This window comes from Vitis vinifera, chromosome 18, assembly GCF_030704535.1.
Source record: "Vitis vinifera cultivar Pinot Noir 40024 chromosome 18, ASM3070453v1".
In the NCBI taxonomy this organism is placed as follows: Eukaryota; Viridiplantae; Streptophyta; class Magnoliopsida; order Vitales; family Vitaceae; genus Vitis; species Vitis vinifera.
The window spans coordinates 31,243,646-31,263,314 of NC_081822.1; the positions used below are offsets into that span (position 1 = coordinate 31,243,646).

Here is a 19,669-nt window from a genome sequence, read left to right on the forward strand (position 1 = left end):
TTTTGAAAACCATCAGTGTATTCAATATTTAATATTCAAGCAGGAAAATTATTTTAGTGGAGAGTAATTGTGCATTATCAAATGCATCGAACTGGCAGTCTAATTACTACAATTACTAATTTTTTCAAGAGTGTGAAAAGGTATCTAAAGTACAATCAATTTCCGATTAGTCACAAATGAATGAGATGTAAAGAATGAAAGAAACCAAAACTGTTCTGGAAAAAACTTACCAGATACAGAGTATATACGTATATTTAAAACAGAGTAATTACATTAGGATCAGATCAAACCTCAGAAAATCTAAGGTTGTTACAAGAGATAAACGTCTAAACATAGATTACAAACATTCAAATATAGGATAGAGTTGTTGGAGATAAACTCGGAAACGCAGCTCACTAACTTGAGTTTTCTTAAATATTTGAATGATCATTATCATTATTGTTATCACTAACATTCCCCAGCAAATTGGCAGGAAGATCGTAGATAGCTAGTTTGTCACGAAGGAAACAAAATCTATTAGTCGTATGTCCTTTGGTGAAAATATCTGCAGGCTAAATAGAAGTAGAAATGTGCTCTAAAATGATGTCTCGATGTGCTACTTTCTCACGCACAAAATGATAATCCACTTCGATATGCTTAGAATGGGCATGAAAAATAGGATTAGAGACAAGTGAAGAGCACTAATGTTATCACATTAGATAACAGGAGGAGAATCAAGAGAAATTTTCAGTTCACATAACAACATATGCAACCAATATACTTCAGCGGTAACTAGAGTCAGACATCTATATTCGGCCTCAGTGCTTGATTTAGATATCATTGGTTGTTTCTTTGCCGACCAAGAGATAAGATTGGGACCAACAAACACACCATAGCCACATGTTGAACGTCTGTCATCAGGGTCATCAGCCCAATCCAGAGTATTTTTCAGATAACGTAGGACACGCTTGGCTATTGTCCAATGAGCTTTAGTTGGGGCTTGCATATGTTGACAAAGTTGATTCACGGAGTAAGTGATATCTAGGTGAGTGAGAGTTATATATTGTAAGGCACCGACTGTGTGACGATATTCAGAAGGATCAAACAGGGGATCTCCATCAAATTTGGAGAGCTTAGTACCAGAAACACATGGGGCATAATAAGGATGTATGCCAATGAGGTTGACACAATCTAAGAGATCAATAATGTATCTTGTCTGCTGAAAATGTAGTCTGGAAGAATCACGGGTAGCTTCAATACCCAGGAAGTATGATAACTGCCCAAGGTCCTTCATAGCAAAATCTAGCTGAAGATTAGAGATCAGTTCATCAATAAACGACCGAACATTAGATGTCACGAGAATGTTGTCTACGTAAACTAGTAAGAACGCATGATTAGAGTCACGGTGATAGGTGAACAAAGAGGGATCGACCTAAGAACTTACGAATCCGAGAGATAAAAGGGTAGTGGATAAGTGATTAAACCAAGTCCGAGGGGCTTATTTTAATCCGTAAATAGATTTATGCAACTTACACACAAACTGTGGATTGGTAGGATCTTCAAAACCTTTAGGTTGAGCCATATAAACTTCCTCATCCAAAATTCCATGAAGGAAGGCATTAGACACATCTAGTTGCCGAATGTCCCAATTAAATGAGACAACAAGGGCGAGTACAATGCGAACTATGGATGGTTTAATAACTGGGCTGAATGTGTCAAAGAAATCAATACCACTACGTTGGAGATAACCAACTGCAACTAGCCGTGGTTTAAGTCTTTCAATACTCCCATCTAGTCGGCGTTTGGATTTAAAAACCCATTTACTCGGAACAACATTTTTGTCGGGTGGACAAGGGCATAAAGTCCAGGTTTCATTCTTCAACAAAGCTTGGAATTCACACTCCATAGCTAAATGCCATTCAGGTATAGCAGCAGCTTGAGCATAGGAACAGGGCTCGGAAATAATAACACATGCATGCAAAGCTCAGAGGGGATGACGTGTTGAGTAATAGAGATGAAAATCAAGGTATGTGCGAGGCCTAAAATGACCAATTTGTGATCTAGTGACAACATGATAGGAAGGGGCTGAACTGGTCGAAGTAGAAGATGAGGGCTCAAGGATGTTGCTAGGAGAAGAGGAAATAGGAGAGTTGATGTCTGATGGAATAGAGAAATCATGGTCAGTGGGAATTATAGGAGTAGTGTGAGGTGGTGAAACAGAAGAGGAAGGAGAAGATGAAGGGAAAATGTGTGAAGGAGGATAATGAAGGGTAGAGAATTACCTATCGAGGGAACGCTACTGCCAGAGTCCATGAGAGGAGATTGTACACGAGCAAGGAACACAGCCTCATCAAAGATCACATTTTTGGAAATATACACACATCGGGAGGAAGGATCATAGCAACTAAACCCATTCTAATTAGAACAATAACCAATGAAAATGCATGGTGTGCTATGGTAAGAGAGTTTATTAGGCATGTAAGGTCGAAGACATGGAAAGCATTGACACCCAAAGGAACGAAAATAGCTAAAATCTGGAGGAAGATGAAATAGACATTCAAAGGGTGAAGAAAAATTGAGAACTTTTGTGGGCAACCGATTAATGATAAATATAGATGTTAAGAAAGCATCGACCCAAAATTTCGTAGCTAATCCAGATTGCGTAAGGAGAGTGAGTCCCATTTCGACTATATGACGATGTTTCCTCTCGGCAAGGCCGTTTTGTTTAGAGGTATGCAGACAAGAAAGCCGATGAAAAATCCCATTATCACTTAGAAATTGTTTAAAAATGGTGGAGCAATATTCACAAACATTGTCACTTTGTAATTGCTTAGTGGGATAATTAAATTGCTTTTTTACTAAAATTTTGAATTTGAAAAACGTAGCATAAACATTGGATTTATTGGAAATGGGATATAGCCAACAAAAGCTAGTAAAGTCATCAATAAAAATAACATAGTAGAGACAACCACTCAAAGATGAGTGGAAATGAACCATACATCTTAATGAATTAACTCTAGATGAGCAGTTGATTCTCTTGAGGAAGTAAAAAATGGTAACTACTTAGACTTACCTAGTTGACACAACACACAAATAGACTTTTTATTAAAAGAATCACTAACAGGTAGAGAATAATTATGAAGAACATTAATTATGCAAAGTAGACGATGAAGGATGTCCCAAACGACAATGCCAAGTAGCGATAGAGGCCTTAACCCCAATAGTCATGGAGAAAGCATGAAATTTAGATGATGATAGTTGTTGTAGGTTGATCGAGTACAATCCTCTATCACTGGGCCCCGTCATGAGTGTGTCCCCCGTCTTGAGGTCCTTCACAAAAAAATTGGAACCAGTAAGTTCAAATAACACATTATTGTCCTTATAAAATTTATTAATGGAAAGAAGATGGGCAGAGGCTTGAGGGCAATAAGCAACATCATTTAAAGCAAGAGTAGAGGAAGGAGTTTTAATAGTAGCATTGCCAGTACGTGAGATTATCAAACCTGCCCCATTACCTACGCCCACGGTATCAGTGCCTTCATAAGGCTGAGAAATTGCCAAACTAGCCGTATCAGAAGGAACATGAATATTCACACCACTATTAGTGTACCATTGATGCTGATTTAGGTAGGTGGTATTGGCCTCAACAACCATAGCAGCCAACTCTGTTGGAGGATGCCTTCCTTGAAAGGCATAGTTCATTCGGTTGTAATAGTCTAATGCCTGGTGATTTTCTCTTTTGCAAATTTGACTAGGTGATCGAGACTGAGAATCATGGGACACAGGTGGAGAAGATGAAGATGGCAAGTGGGGTAGAGGCTGCCAAAATGGTGAAGAAGATGGAATTGAGCCAGGAAATTTGGACGTACCTGAAGAGTGAGACTGATTGATATTGTTACTGCGTGCTCCTGGTTTAGAACTATTTTGTGGAAGTAAAGAGCATAGGAACCAGTCTTGGGTTGAATGGTGTGATTGTGAAATTTCTGCATGAGATCATAGTTGAGCAGCTCGGCATGAAAGTCAGAAAAATGCATTGATTTTTCCTTTGCAAGCAGCATGTATGTTGTGACAAAGGAATGAAAGGAGGAGTTGAGTCCATTGAGCACAGATAAAATCAATTCAGAATCCTTAACAGGTTTGCCAACTGCTGATAATTCATCTGAGAGAGATTTGACTTTATCCAGAAAACTTTGGCACGACATGGAGCCTTGCTGAAGATATTGAAGTTTTCTCTTGCTGAGAGAAATTTGAGAAGTGGAAGGTGCAGAAAAACGTGAATTAAGGGCCTACCAAGCGAGCCAAGATGTTTCCAGACCATAAATAGTGGAAACAATTGAAGGAGAAAGGGATGAGACAATCCAACCAAGCACGGTTTGATCCTTATACTGCCAAACTACATAGGCAGAGTTAAGAACACCTTGGTCGCAGAGCTCATCACTAGAATATTGAGGAGCGCAGGGATTGGAACCATCAACAATCCCCATCAAGCCATAGCTCCAAAAAAGTGGAATTAATTGGGCACTCTAGGCAAGAAAGTTAGTACCATCAAGCTTGATGGAAATAACTTGTGTTGGAAGGTTAAAGGTAGCGGAAGCATTAGATTGAACAACCATAGGATCAAGTAAAGCGTGAGCTTATAGATGCTCTGATACCATGAAAGAAACCAAAACTATTCTGGAAAAAACTTACCAGATATAGAGTATATACATATATTTATAATAGAGTAATTACATTCGGATCAGATCAAACCTCAGAAAATCTAAGGTTGTTACAAGAGATAAACGTCTAAACATAGATTACAAACATTCAAATATAGGATAGAGTCGTTGGAGATAAACTCAGAAACGCAGTTCACTGGTTCGACGAAAACACAGCTCACTGACTTGAGTTTTCTTGAATATTTGAATGATCATTATCATTAATGTTATCACTAACAAAGAACTATTGTGATGTTAGTCATTTACCAAGTCTTCTATTTATTTTATTCTATTGTTCTCTTTGAAAGTTGAAATGAATCATACATCTGTGTTTTCATCAAATTATCTTTACCTATGACATTTTCTCAGGTGTTTGGTCAAGTAGTTTTTGCTACAAACGAGAGGCTACTCACATCCAGATGCTCCACAACATCAGTTTTTAATCGAACTTGCAACATAAGATTTCCAGGCACAAGAAATGGATCCTTTCAGTTCTCATTAAACAGGCTTCTCATGCGCACAATCTTTGTTATTTTCACAACTTTGGTTGCCATGATATTTCCATTCTTCAATGCAATCCTATCAATTCTTGGCTCAATTTCCTTCTGGCCAATAACAGTCTACTTCCCCATGCAAATGTACATGATTCAAGCAAAGATCGAGAAGGGAACTCCTACTTGGACAGTCTTATATGTTCTAAGCTTTGTTTGTTTGGTTGTTTCCCTTGTTGCTATCGTTGGTTCAGTTGCCGATATCTCCCAGACTCTTAGGCATGCAAAAATATTTCATATTGAACTCTAGTTGTAATGGCTTATGTTAGATCCGTAAGTTACGAATGCTACCAGTTGACATTATGTTCTACATAGTTTTTTAGTCAATATGATATGATTGATAAGACCAAGTTTTATAAACATTGTATTAGCTGGGATATTTGTATATGATCATTAGATATTTTATCGATTAGATATAACTCCGAAAACTAATTTCAGAAATCTCAGTCGACCCTGGTTCTCATTATCTTCATTACATCAATATTGAACCCTAGATTTAGCGTAGTTACACCTAGATTTAGGAGAGTGAATAGAACATTTTTTTCATTTAATTTTTAATGCTTGTTTTCATTTCACTCGAAGATTTAAAAACAAAGCACTAATTTAGATCATATATACTTAATCACATAATAATACTAACATGCAATGATGAACAATTTGCTACAAGTCAAAAGAAAATGTACAATTGGTAGTTTTGTATATTTGAAAAACCAAAATAGGAGTGTTTGGGAAAAAAATTGTAGAACTCTCAAGATGTGTTTGGTATACAGGATGAAGAATGAAAGAAGGAAATTCATTTTATTTGTCATTTATTACTAGATTTGGACAGCATATTATAAATGAGATAGAAATAACAAATCACTAATATCGTATAAACCAAAACTTAGTCTTGTGAGGATCTGATCATTTCTCTCTTTCACATGGTGTTTTAATGCATGTTAATTCCTACTCTACTCCTGTAGCCTATTCAAGTGTATCAAATGCATCTTCATGGCTTAAAACTAATCCGTACAAATCAAAATGAGGGCATATGAATACCAAACATTAGTTTAATTTCTCTAACATCCAGTCTAGCTCCATAGGGTTCCCAATTCAACATTTTTCTATCGAGTGAGAACTTTGTTCTTAAAAGTTAAAACTAGCTTGTCTTAAATGGTTGAAGGATGCTAGTTTTTCAATCTCCTACCTTTAATCACTTTCTATTTATTTGGCCATAGAAAACCAAATGCCAAAGCAAATAACTCTCTATATTATATTGATATTACTATGTACAAGGTCAACCATCATATTATAGCTAATAACTCAACTGCATTAAAAGAGACTTCAAATTTTACTGTATTGCCTTAATTTTATACAATTGATGTGAGGTCTCCTATTTTATTAGCAAATAAAGAAATTGCATTAAATTAAAAGAGATAATAAGACAATCCTTTACTTCTCATTGCATTAATGGAGATTGACCTCACCAAAATCATAGAAGATTTTCAGTTGATTTTTAGGAAAAAAAAAAGTGGGCCTTAAATTGGTATAAGGCTAGTACATATATGATATAACCATTAAATGTGCCTAGTACACAACTTCTCTCTCCCATAGGGCCTTAAAACTCCTGTGCTTCAAGAGCTTCTCATTCAACTCTCTCTCTCTCTACTCGTTTTCTATACCAAAGGAGATTCGTAACAAGAGCTAGCAATTAATGGACACAGAAGATGATGGTCATGCCAGGACAGGTAATTCTCATTATATTTGTGTTATTAGAGTTGGATACAATTGATTTTCCTGTTTATGTCAAGAAAAGATCTTTGATAAAAATATTATATAGGTGGATCTAAGGATGAATTCGGAGATTTAGCTAGGTTAAGGGTCTTGGTAGTATGAAATCATATTTTCTGCAATTTTGGCCATATCTTATAGGTGGGGTTGTGATTAGAAGTGAAGAAATTGGATGTCACCAATTTTTCATGTTCAGTAAATTAAATGATGAATGCAATATTTTTCTTTGAGAAGAACCGGACCTTGCTTCTAGAAGTGTTCATATATAGATAATATAAAAATATTCTTAATTTTATTAAAATGTAATTGTAATAAAATATCATTTTGTTAAAAATATTGTTATACATTAATAGGTAAGTCATTTGAAGAGTAAATTAGGATGATTAATTGCCATTTGTTGTTTAGATTCTTGGAATTGGACATTTGCTAAGATCAAATGCATCTAAATTTTATTTTGCAAAAAATTATAAAGCATACCATTTTGTAATGTCCGGATGAATTAGACAAAAAAAATCCCTAGTTAGTTAACATTTATAAAAGTGTAAAATAGCAAATATCATTTGATCGTTTTTTTAATTATAAATTATTAATAGATATGAAAAGAACCATAAGGGGTGAAATTAATTATTAATAATATACATAATAAAGGACATTGTGAAATAATAATTAATACTTAATAAATGTTAATAACCTTCATGAAAGCATGATATATAGGAAGGTAAACATAGAAAATAGAAAAAAGGATAATGAATTAATTTATAGGGCAGCTTTTGGACTAAAACCAAAAGAAGACAAAAGATTTTGTAAATGAAATTTTTCATCCAATTATTTCAAATTTTTTTGAACTTTCAAACTAAGTGAAATAGAAGTTTACAGCTTCATCAACTCTTCCTTTCTCCAATTCCCCTCATTCTATATATAGATACTTTATGTCATTTTAAATATCTTTTTAAGGTGGTGTTTGGTTTTTTTGTTTTACTTAATTTAAAATAAATTTTAAAATTAAATAATATTTAATGTCGTTAAGTATTAAGTTGTTTGTTTTTATAATATTTTATTTCTTTTAATCATTAAAAAGTAAAGAAAAACCAACAAATTACTTTTTTAATTTAGAAAAAAATCAAATATTTTAAATTTTTTTATTTAGCAAAAAAATTATAATAAGTAATGAAAAAATAGAAAAACAAATAATTTAAAGTTTGAAAGCAAATTGTTTTCCGCTAAAAGTTAAAAAATATATATATATATACTCTCTAAGTTTCAAGCGAAAAAAAAACCAAAACATATTTTCCGAACTCATCAATATTTAAGAAGATTTTCCCACATTTTTTGTAAAAATAGTTATTGAAAACATCAATAATGTAAGGGCCAAAACACCAAGATCAATGATTAATATTAAGACAACAAATTTGTTAGACATCATAAAATTCTTGTCTTCAGTTGAGTATTTTTTTAAGGTAATGGATTAACTGTGTGACTGTCATCCAGGGACCTTCTGGAGAACAATGCCTCATGCTTTTACCTCTATTGTTGGCTCTGGTATTTTGGCATTGCCATGGACCCTTGCTCAATTGGGTTGGATTGTTGGACCCTTTGTTATTGTCTTCTTTGCGGCAATCACATATTACTTTGCTTCACTTCTCTGTGACTGTTATCGAACTCCTGACCAGATAAAAGGAAAAAGAAACCGCACATACATGGATGCTGTAAGAGTATTTTTAGGTATGATATGTGAACCCTACTATACTCTTATGTGTATAATGTTAATGGAAACTTTGGTTTCAAGTTTATCATGAATGTGGTGTTATGTAGCCACCACCTATAGCCTTTCCATCATGTAGATGATGAAAACCTCTTCAATGCAGTGTTCTAACACCAAAAAAAATTATCATCAATGTCATGTGTGCAGGTGAAAGAAATGTACTTATCTGTGGCATCTTGCAATATTCAGCACTGTGGGGCACGATGATTGGGTACACGATTACCACCACCATTAGTATTGCGTGAGTTTTTTCTATAAAAACTCATCCAAGAAAATGAAATTTATAGTGAAGGAATCCCTAATTTTTGTTAAGCAATTGTGTTGACAGATTTTTTGGCAGCAACTCACATTACATTATACACATCAGTAGTAAAATCTAACTGCTTACCTATTCAACTTAATCATAATCACATTTAACACTCTAGTGATCAGTCAAATTCGCGATTATTTTACCTTTTTTCTCCTTTGAACTACGTAGGACTGTGAAGAGATCCATTTGTTTCCATCAACATATGTCAAGATGTGATGTACAAGGAAATGTATATATGATGGCGTTTGGAGCAATGGAAATTGTTTTGTCCCAGTTTCCAAACCTAGAAAAAGTTACATTTCTGTCAGTGATTGCAACCGTGACTTCATTTATATATTCACTTATTGCGTTGGGTCTATCTATTGCAAAACTTTCCACAACCCATAAGCTCAAAGGTACTATAATGGTGGCTCATGTGGGAAAGGATATTGCTACATCAACCAAAGTTTGGCATGTTTTTCAAGCTCTTGGAAATGTTGCATTTGCTTACACTTATGCATGGCTGCTGCTAGAAATTCAGGTAATTTTTTATCAACCTAATTTGTTGTTTTATGTTTTGGAATAAGCAATTTGAGGAATTTTAACTATCATATATGGCATTAGTTTTTATTCTAAGAATGGTTTTGAACTTTGTGAAGGATACCTTAAAGTCACCACCACCAGAGAATAAAGTGATGAAGAAAGTCTCCTTCTATACCATTCTTGGGACAGCAATCTTTTATTGTTCTTTGGGATTCATAGGTTATGCAGCATTTGGAAGTGATGCTCCAGGAAATATTCTTACAGGATTTGATGAACCAGTTTGGCTTGTTGATGTTGGCAACATTGCTGTGATCATTCATTTGATTGGAGGTTATCAGGTCCTCTCTCTCTCTCTCTGTGAGCTCTCTGTTAGTATGAACATTTGATAACGGTGCTCTCGTCTGACATTTGATAATGCTGCTCTGGTGTGAATTTGCAACAGCAAAAGTTTAGATTTGATGCAAAGAATTACAAAAGCCCTCTGCATATTCTATGTCAGAGGGCAGAATCAGTGAAATTTTGTATTTCAAACCCTTAATATGGTTATTGGAGACCATCTTACGATACATCATAAAATTTTGAGGACTTAAACTAAAAGAGGGCATTTTTATGGAAATTAACTAATTGATTAAAGCATCCTATTACAATTAGTTCATTTTAGAATGGTCGTTGTAACTTTTGATGTCATAATTAATGCATGTTACTAAGAAGTGGTTTGCATATCATGATATTTGTCATTTGGTGATGAGTTGAGATTTTAGCTTATTTTTATTTATTTTTTCTGATGTTGTATTAGTGAATCTAACATCTGTATACACCCTTTTTGTCAAATTCTTACACATTTTCAGGTGTTTGGTCAAGTAATTTTTGCTACAAATGAGAGGTTGCTCACATCAAGATTGTCAACATCATTCTTTAATAGAACTTACACCATAAGGTTTTCATTCATAAGGAACAGGTCCTTTCACTTTTCATTCAGCAGGCTTCTCATGCGAACGGTCTTTGTCATTTTAACAACTTTGGTTGCCATGATATTTCCATTCTTCAATGCAATCCTGTCAATTCTTGGCTCAATTTCCTTCTGGCCGATAACAGTGTACTTCCCAATGCACATGTATATGATTCAAGCAAAGATCAAGAAGGGAAGTCCTACCTGGATGGTCTTTTATGTTCTAAGCTTTGTGTGTTTGATTGTTTCTCTTGTTTCTGTTATTGGTTCAGTTGCTGATATCTCCCAGAATCTTAGGCATGCAAAGATATTCCATATTGAACTCTAGGTATAATGAAATTATGTTATTTGATTTTAATAAATTTTGGACAAGTAAAGAATATTGCTAGCACTTGACATTGTGTGCTACGCTTCATTGCTTTTTAATATGATGTGGTTGAAAGCATCTTTTAGAACTACTAAGGTAGGGCGGTTTAAGATCAGGTGGTCTATGACCATGCTCTTCCCTTAGGCTTTTACTTACTTTGGCAGCCCAGCTGCAAGTGATTAGACCTTCCTTCATTGATCAACCTCAACGTTCTGTAAACATTGTGTTTTGGCCTAATTTGCGGGTAAGCAAATGTAGCAGAAGTTAAAAGAAGAAGAACATGGTCCACTTGGCCTTGTCGTTGCAGTGTGGCGGATTGTGTTTTGCGGTTTAATTTGTTGTCTTTCTTGACCCAAAGTGAATTGATCAACAATGTCAATTGAACTTGATGCTCTTAATGGTGAAACATGAGGACTAGTTCATTCTCCTCCAAATTAAAATGCGATGGGTTATAAGTGGATCTATTAAAGATTAAGTGTAACCCAGATGGTAGTATCGCGCACTATAAGACCTAACTTGTCACCAAAGGATGCCATCACCATGATGATACCTTCAGTCTTCTTGTTAAGCCCTAAACAATCAGAATGGTGCTTTCAGTTTGCTTCAAGTCATGGATGGCAAATCCATCGAATGGGTGTAAAAATGCATTTCTACATGGCATTCTCACTGAAGGAGTGTATAATCTTCATGTCATAGTTGCATATCAAATGGTACCAAATCATGGATATGAATTCAAATTATTATTATCTCACACAACCGAAGTTTATGATCTCATTATGAAATATACAACTTACTTAGAGTGTGTTTAGGAGTAATTCTAGAAAATGTTTATAACATTTTTAACACTTGAATGATAAAAAATTTTAAGTACTAAAAATATTAAAAGCGTTTTCTAGGATCACTACCAAACACTCTTAATTTGATATCTATCACACAATAAGTTCACACCACTCATATACAACAACAATCAAGACTGCACCATTTATCCTCATCTTCATGCTTACTCTTCCTTGGTTTGACACTTTTTGCACCAAATGGATCTCCCATTGATGGTAAATTTAACTTCATTTCTACCTGGAATCAAACAGGTAGGACCAATAGCTCAAACACCATCTTACCAAATAATGGGGTCCCTTTCTGCTCTCCTGCGCATGTATCATTATGAAATTAATATAATGCAAATAAATAATAAGGTGAGAAAAAAAAAAGAGGAAAATGAAAAAAAAATAATAATAATAGTAATAACCATTTAACAAATCTCATAATAATGAAGAGGAAACAAGAATCAGAACATATTAGGAAATATTTTGTAACATACAAAGAACTAAGTGATTCTATACTTTCCACGGATGATATGAAAATGGAAAAAAAAAATAACAAAAAAAGGTGTGGCATTTGTTTTGACTTTACAAATGGTTGGGAAAAACCTAATAAACAAGGGAAAACCAAAAAGAAAATGATGAAAGCAAAGAAAACCATAGAGAAACTTTATGGTCAGATTTGATCATAAAAAATGAAAAAAAAAATAGTTAAGAAAAGAAAGAAAGAGGAAAACAAATTTGAGCCAATAAAGTTTTCATCCACCTTTCCTACATGATCATTCACTTTAAATATAAAATCAAGAGTTTGAAAATGTATGCACTACTACTCATTGTATATCTTTCATCCTTACCTTTTTCTTGTCATAAGTAGACATTAAAGAATGGGTAATCTATTTTGACTTTCTCTCTTTATTTTCTCATATTTTTTAAGATGCAAATGAATCCCTCAAGCTTTTTAAAACCCAAAGAAAACCTAAATAATAAATATAAACAAAGGGGATTCTAACATTAATAGAAGTGTTGAGTGTAGTGCAAATGCCTCAAACTAGCATCAATTTCATGATTTGAGGCCAAAATTTGCCATAAAATAGGAATCAAATATGTTAGAATGGCATGTCAATTACTTTCTCTTACATCAAATTTTTTTTTCCTACAATTGATAAAATCTTTCAAATGCTTACCTAGGAAAAACCCCAAAAATTGGGGAATGGTTCTCAATAAATCCGTTGAAGATGATGAAAAGAGACATCTTCTCTTCCTCCATTGGAGATGATGAAAAACAATTTCCTCTCTTCACCTAACAACTACAACTGCTAGACTAAAAGAAGATAAAGTCTGAGCCACCTTTAAATTAAAAGTAATGTCTAAAGAAAATTTCTTGATTTGTGTAGAAGGTGCTGATAAGAGAATATTTGCTCCTTTTTTTATAGAAGAAAAGGTGTATCTGAAGTGAGAGAAAGTTGATGTGTGTCAATAGAGATTATAAGGGTTGGTGAAAGGTTGAAAAAACATTAGCCCATTGTTTTGCTTATCATATTGGTTTTTCCTTTTAATTTGTAATGACACATGAGCCCATTGTATTAAACATGGTAGTTTTCCTTCTTTGATTTATAATTGTTTTAGGGATGAGATTCAAATATAAGAGATAGAAGTAAAATTAATTACTATCTAAAATATTAAATTTTATTTTCGGAATTTGTATTTTAAAAATACTTTTATTGAAAATTTCAATTAAATGAAAATTTATTTTATGCTACTCGTTTAAGTAAAAACTTGTTTCCCTCCGCAAGATACAAATAAAACATATGTCATGACACCCTATAAGAGTAATGAGCCTTATGGTTGTCACTATGTATTTCATTGATGGAGTGTCTAACTAAGAAACTTATCCATTGTTTGGCTTATCGGATTGGTTTTGCCTTTTGATTTGTAATGACACATGTGCACATTGTTTAAAATGATACTTTTTTCCTTCTTTAATTTGTAAGTGTTTTGGGGATAGTATTCAAATATAAGAGATAAAAATAAAGGTAATTACTACCCAATTATAGTCTTATGAAACTTATCCATTGTTTTTCTTGTTAGATTGGTTCAGCCTTTTCATTTATGATGATAGTTGGGCCCATTGTTTTAAAACAATATTTTTCCTTCTTTGATTGATAAGTATTTTGGGGATAGGATTCAAATGTATATAAGAGATAGAAGTTCTATTTTTGGAATTTTTATTTTAAAAATAATTTTATTTAAAAATTTAATTAAATAAAATTTATTTTATACATCTTGTTTAGGTGAAAATATATATGTTTCCCTTTGAAAACTACAAATAACTTGGAAAATATGGAGCTTAGGAGAAAAATTTGTATCCAAACAATCTTAAAAATTGTGTTAATCTTCGAACATTTTTCTCTTTTCAAGAAAAGGACTAGTCTTGGTTTTTATATATTTTTTGGGCCGCAACTAATGAAATGTGGTATGAGTCTTATAGTTGCGTGAATAATTAAGTTGCAATGAAAAGAATTTCTCATCCAGTCTATGATTGTGGGTTAATAGAGTTGTAGGTAATGGCATAAACTAGCTGCGGGAGTAATTAGAAGCAGCTATAAAATCCACTTTTGGGGTGGGACAAAGGTGGTCGCTATTATATATGGCTTAGTGGACCTGCTACCATAACATCACTATATATACTCCCTACATTTTTCTCTCGTTCATCCTACTACCAAATCCATATTTGCTCACCCCCATTGTAAAACCATTTCTATTTGTTTGCCAAACCCATTGTTGGTGCCAATGTGAGATTTAGAGTCCTACATTTCTACTTGCTTGGTCTTTCCTTTTGATTCACTCATTATTCTTTCAACCAAATATCATTTTATTTTATTTTTTCTTATTTCATTCTTTGGTTTCTTATTTCTCGCCTACCACATGGTTTTCTATGGTTTTGAATTGTTAGGGTTTCAAGTAGAGGATTATGGCTTCCAGGTATGACATTTCCATTAACCAAATGTATAATGATTATCTTGCATATTGTTAGGGTTTCCTACTACGTCATATGGTTTCTAAGAGAATGGTGTATTGTCATCCCAACTCAAAGTAGCTTATATTTCCAATAAGAGATTATGGATTTAGAAGGTTTTTCTTATCTATGCCTTGATACTCTTAGAATCAAAGGAGGTCTCTTTCTCTAAGTGACCCTTGCTTGAACCAAATAGACTACCCAGATCTATTAGGTTTTTATCTATTTGATTTATAATTTTAAAAGATTAGTGTATTTGGTAATTTATTACTAAATAATGTAATGCTTCTTGGAATTTTATTGCTCGTTAATTGAAACTCCAACAAATTGAGGAAAATGATGGTGTCTTTTGATCTCGAGTCTTACCAACTGGTTGAAACGAAAGAGAAGCAAGTGACACAAATAAAATAACTTGAGAATGGAGAAGCAATGGAATAGATTGAAGTATAATTTCTAGCCCTTATCTTATTATGAGTTATGGAATATGGAAGGAAAAGAGGCAACATATGGCAGAAGATTATTTTGAAAACCTGATAATCTATCTAATATTGATAATAACATTATGTTAAAAATTCCAAAATCAGCATTAGGCTTAAAGAAGAAAGGGATAAGAGGAGATGCTCAATTTTAGCCTCATGAAGAGGTGCTCTGTCATAATGCTCTATTAAAAATCATACTCTGTCACGAAGAGATATTCATCCTTATAGTAATTAGGTTTTGTTGATCGATATAAGAAGGTATAACAAGAAAGAGAAAAATGTTGAAAATAGTTATAAAAAAAAAAAAAAAATCCACTTTTTAAGTAAATTTAATTTATGAGATTTACAATATGTTTAGAATAATTTTCATTATAGTGTTATTTTGAGGTTTTTGAGTTCTAACATGTTCAATACCTATATCTAGTTGAGAACAAAAATTGTGTCATTTCTAGCTTGAATGAAAGAATTAATAAAATTAACTCCACCTTTAATTTACTACAAATGATTTTAATTAGCAATAGAAGAAAAAAAAACAAAGGGTCCCATCAGCATACAACAAGTTTATTAAGTTCATTCTTGTGATGTATCAACATACATTGGTTTTATATATTTATCAACTTTTCTTATAAATATGTCAAAAATTTTGAATATTTCTTGAGATAATAATAATGGTCAATACTCACCTATCCAATCTTAAGTGAGATTATTTTCTCTACTTGTTGCATGCATGATGGATAATAGAATGAGTAATGGGTATGAGAATCGGTTTCTAGGACTTCCTTAATTTTATTAGGTTATGTATTATTTTTTTTATCTCTTTTTGACAAATAAAAAAAAAAAAAAAAAAACCTTTTTTTATTTTTTATTTTTTTTCGTAAAAAATAACAATCTTTTGTTAAACCTTAGTGTAAATAATCAAAATGGTGGAAGGATATTTATGTCAAAATGTGTTATTTTTCAAATAAAAAAAATGAGATGGATTATATTAAAAAAATTGGTGATTATTTCACCTAAATTAATTTTTTAAACAAACTATTTTACTTGGACTAGAAATTAGAAATTTGTACTAAAATAGTTATTTAAAAATATAATTTTTATGATTAAAATATTGTAGACCCCCATTTTGGGAGTCATTCTTACAGCTGATGCTTGACAAGTGTCACTATCCCAACGGGCCACGTGTCACATCCTTAGTGGTCATAAGGAATCAACCTCACTTTTTGAAGCTACAGAAGGAGTGGGACAGAAAAGGTGGCTGCAGAAAGAGTGAAGCAGAGAAAAGGTGGCTGCAGAAAGAATGAAGGACAGAAAAGGTGGCTGCAGAAAGAGTGAAGCAGAGAAAAGGTGGTTGTAGTAGAGATCGTTGAGAGGGACAAGTCCAAAAAAGAAAAAGGGGGCAAGAGAGGAGAAAAAAAAGAAAAAAAAAAGAAAAAAATGAGGAGAGTGGAGTTTTGGAGAGGAGAGGGTAGAGGTTTTCGGGGAGAAAGGAAGGGAGCAGAGTTTTAGCAAGGAGGGCAAGTAGGGAGAGAAATTCATTGAGAGAACGGAAAACTTGTTTCTCTTTGCTTGAGGATCCAGGTATGTATACAACTTTCCCTCATCTCTCATTATTCACTGCCTTTCCTTAACATTACGCTGTTTGGGGTGGATATTGAAGGCCACTGGTTTGTTTGTTGAGAGATAATCCTGCATTTGTGTTTGCCATTTGTTGATCTTAATTTACTCTGCCCCTATTGTGATTATGAAATGCCCAGGAATCATGCATGTGGTTGCATTTGATGTGGTTTACTCACTGGCTCAGAAAGTTCACTGATGATTCATGAAGTGGATTTACTGAGATTTTCTTTATTTATTCGTTTTCTTCCATGCTCTGTTTTGTTATCTTCCTCTGTTTTTTGATATCCGTTCATGGTACGCATCCATTTTCTCATCCCTGCTCGAAAGAGATCCTAGAAAATCTGGAGTAGTTGTCATGGCAGCAAAGCTCACCTCATCAGCATCCCCATACCCATTTTCATTTATTATTCATCGTTTTATCCAATATGCTTACGTTCCCATCGTTCATCTATCCACCTCTCTCTCTAGGTCGTCATACCCATTTCCTCACTCCAGCTTGCGGGAATCAAGCATCCCCCACCACACCCATCTTCCTCTCATTCATTCTTCATCCCACTCCCTCGCTTACATGGAGTCTCTCGGGTGCATGCCATCCTTCACTCCTTCACATACCCATTAAAACCACTCATCAAAGCCCCCATATCCATACAACCCATACCTATCCTTTGTGCTACTCATAACAACGTTCTACCTTATCCGGATGTCTCACACTCGGAATTCCTCTCCACCGTCATTCCCTCCGGGTGTCTCACTCCTGGAACTCCTCTCCGCCGCCATTCCATCCGGGTGTCTCACTCCCGGAATTCCTCTCCGCCGCCATTCCATCCGAGTGTCTCACTCCCGGAATTCCTCTCCGCCGCCATTCCCCCAGGTGTCTCACTCCCGGAATTCCTCTCCGTCGCCATTCCATCCAGATGTCTCACACCCGGAATTCTATCCAGCCGACGTTCCACCTTTTTCTTCATCCTTAGAGCATTTTCTTTAGGTTCCAAAATCACATTTTTAATAAAGCTTTGCTGCCACTTTCATTTCTGGCAAGCAATTTTTCACACCTCCTCTGTTTTAAAAAGAAAATGTTTTGAAATAAGCAAAGAATCAAATTTTGTAATTCTGAATAAATGGAATTTATGGATTTGGTCCATGCAAAAATGAACTAGGCTTTGGTGGGGGCCCTACATACATGACTTCACGACTGATTGATTGTTTGACTGATTCATTTACCATGTATGATTGATTTATTCTGTTCCTTGATATGCGCGTAATTATATCTATTCATTGTTCACTAACCTTGCTTCTTGATAGCGCTTTATTGGATCGCTGCTCAGGTACGCATCCCCATCCACTTTGGTAATTTTCTATGCATGTTTTGATTTTCATATGTGCATGATAGTTCCAGGTATTCATTGATTTCCTCATCAATTGTCATGTCAGCTTCATTTTATTAGTAGAGACCCGTTTTTAGGCACTTCGAGGGGTGCTACGGTTTTTACCGTACCTTCCCGATAAGTAACCTGACCCCCGAACCTGATCCAGTTTTTCGCAGACCGTCCTTTTCCAAAATAAGGAGTCACACGTAGGGTTTTTCTTTCTTATTTTGTTTACCCTTTAAAAATAAAATCATTTTTCTTAATCAATAAAAATCATTTTTTTAAATAAAAATCGAGTTCGCCATCGAGTGGGAAACGCATTGAGCCGAAATACGATGTCCACAAATATATATATTTTTAGAAAAATGGTGGTTAAAAAATTGTATTTTAAAAACACAATTTTAATAAAGTTTTAAAAATATAATTATTTACTTAAATAAATAAATAAATAAACAAAGCCATTCTTGAAGGTGCAAAGAAGATTCGCGGCACATTCTTCATCATTGGCCGCTATATGTCTCTGTTTCCGCCGTTGATACCCTAACCACCACAACCATGGCTCGACCCACAAGGACAAGGACAAGGCCAAGGCCACCATCCTCCTCCTCCACCATCACCACGACCCTAACCCTAGAAAACCCATCTCCATCGCAACCTCAACAACCCCAACAGCAGCAGCAGCAAACGACGCTGGTGCTGCGGCTGAATCCCAAGAAGAAGGTGACATGGAAGGAGGGCACTGTCGACAACGAATTCCTCCAGAGGAAGAGCTCCAAGAAGTGCTGCATCTTCCACAAAGAGAAGCCCTTTGACGAGGACGATAGCGATGATGACGACCACCATCATCACCATCATGATCATGGCTGTCGCAAATCCGACGCCGGAAATCAATCTGGTGAGGCTGGCTCCAGTGGGTGCGGTGGTCTTTGATTTCTTTATTAATTTGGTTTTGGTTTTGTTATAAGTGTAAAAATCGAATACTTCTTCTTATATTTGTAAACAGATTGTGTTTTGGATGTGACGAGGTAAGATTTTTAGGTTTCCGGCAAGGTAGGAAAAGTGGGAATTATTGATTCAAAATAAATTGGTTCTTTTAGCTTTTCAGATTTTTTTGGGGGGGTTTTGAGATCCAAATGGGCCCTCAGTCTTTGATCGAGGGAAAATTTTCTCTTCCCAGTCTGTTGGAGATTTTAGAGCTCCGTTTGGACCTCGGAAAACGGAGGGAAAGTGGGAGTATGGATTGAAATGAAATTGCTTTCCTGGATTATCAGAATTTGGGATTTTTTTTTTTTTTTTTTTGTGAGATCCAAATGGTGGAGCCTTATGCCTTTGATTGAGGGGAAACTTTAAAGTTTTCTGATTTAATTTAGGTGTCTATATCCAGTATGTCAATGTGGGTAAGGTTTTAGGGTTCCGTGTGGTCTCGAGAGGGAAAACGGTCAATATTGATTAAAATTGGATTTAT

At 34.5% G+C, this 19,669-nt stretch overlaps 2 protein-coding genes and 1 long non-coding RNA gene across 3 annotated transcripts; 2 read left to right on the forward strand and 1 right to left on the reverse strand.

Annotated features, from left to right (window-relative positions):
* Positions 1 to 9,472: 9,472 nt before the first annotated feature.
* LOC100265370 (amino acid permease 1) lies at positions 9,473 to 10,868 on the forward strand. The gene is made up of 3 exons (XM_002280125.4): positions 9,473 to 9,589; positions 9,708 to 9,929; positions 10,440 to 10,868. Exons 1-3 carry the CDS (start codon positions 9,473 to 9,475, stop codon positions 10,866 to 10,868), a joined length of 768 nt encoding a protein of 255 aa, XP_002280161.2.
* Positions 10,869 to 11,630: 762 nt separating this feature from the next.
* On the reverse strand, positions 11,631 to 13,028 carry LOC132253240 (uncharacterized). The gene is made up of 2 exons (XR_009465084.1): positions 12,910 to 13,028; positions 11,631 to 12,052 (listed from the first exon to the last, which is right to left on the reverse strand). It is a non-coding gene; the product is annotated as an uncharacterized LOC132253240 (long non-coding RNA).
* A 5,624-nt stretch (positions 13,029 to 18,652) lies between these two features.
* On the forward strand, positions 18,653 to 19,225 carry LOC100248189 (protein phosphatase 1 regulatory subunit INH3). The gene has a single exon (XM_003634518.3). The coding sequence runs from the start codon at positions 18,760 to 18,762 to the stop codon at positions 19,132 to 19,134; it is 375 nt and encodes a 124-aa protein (XP_003634566.1). The 5' UTR covers positions 18,653 to 18,759; the 3' UTR covers positions 19,135 to 19,225.
* The last annotated feature ends 444 nt before the right edge of the window (positions 19,226 to 19,669 follow it).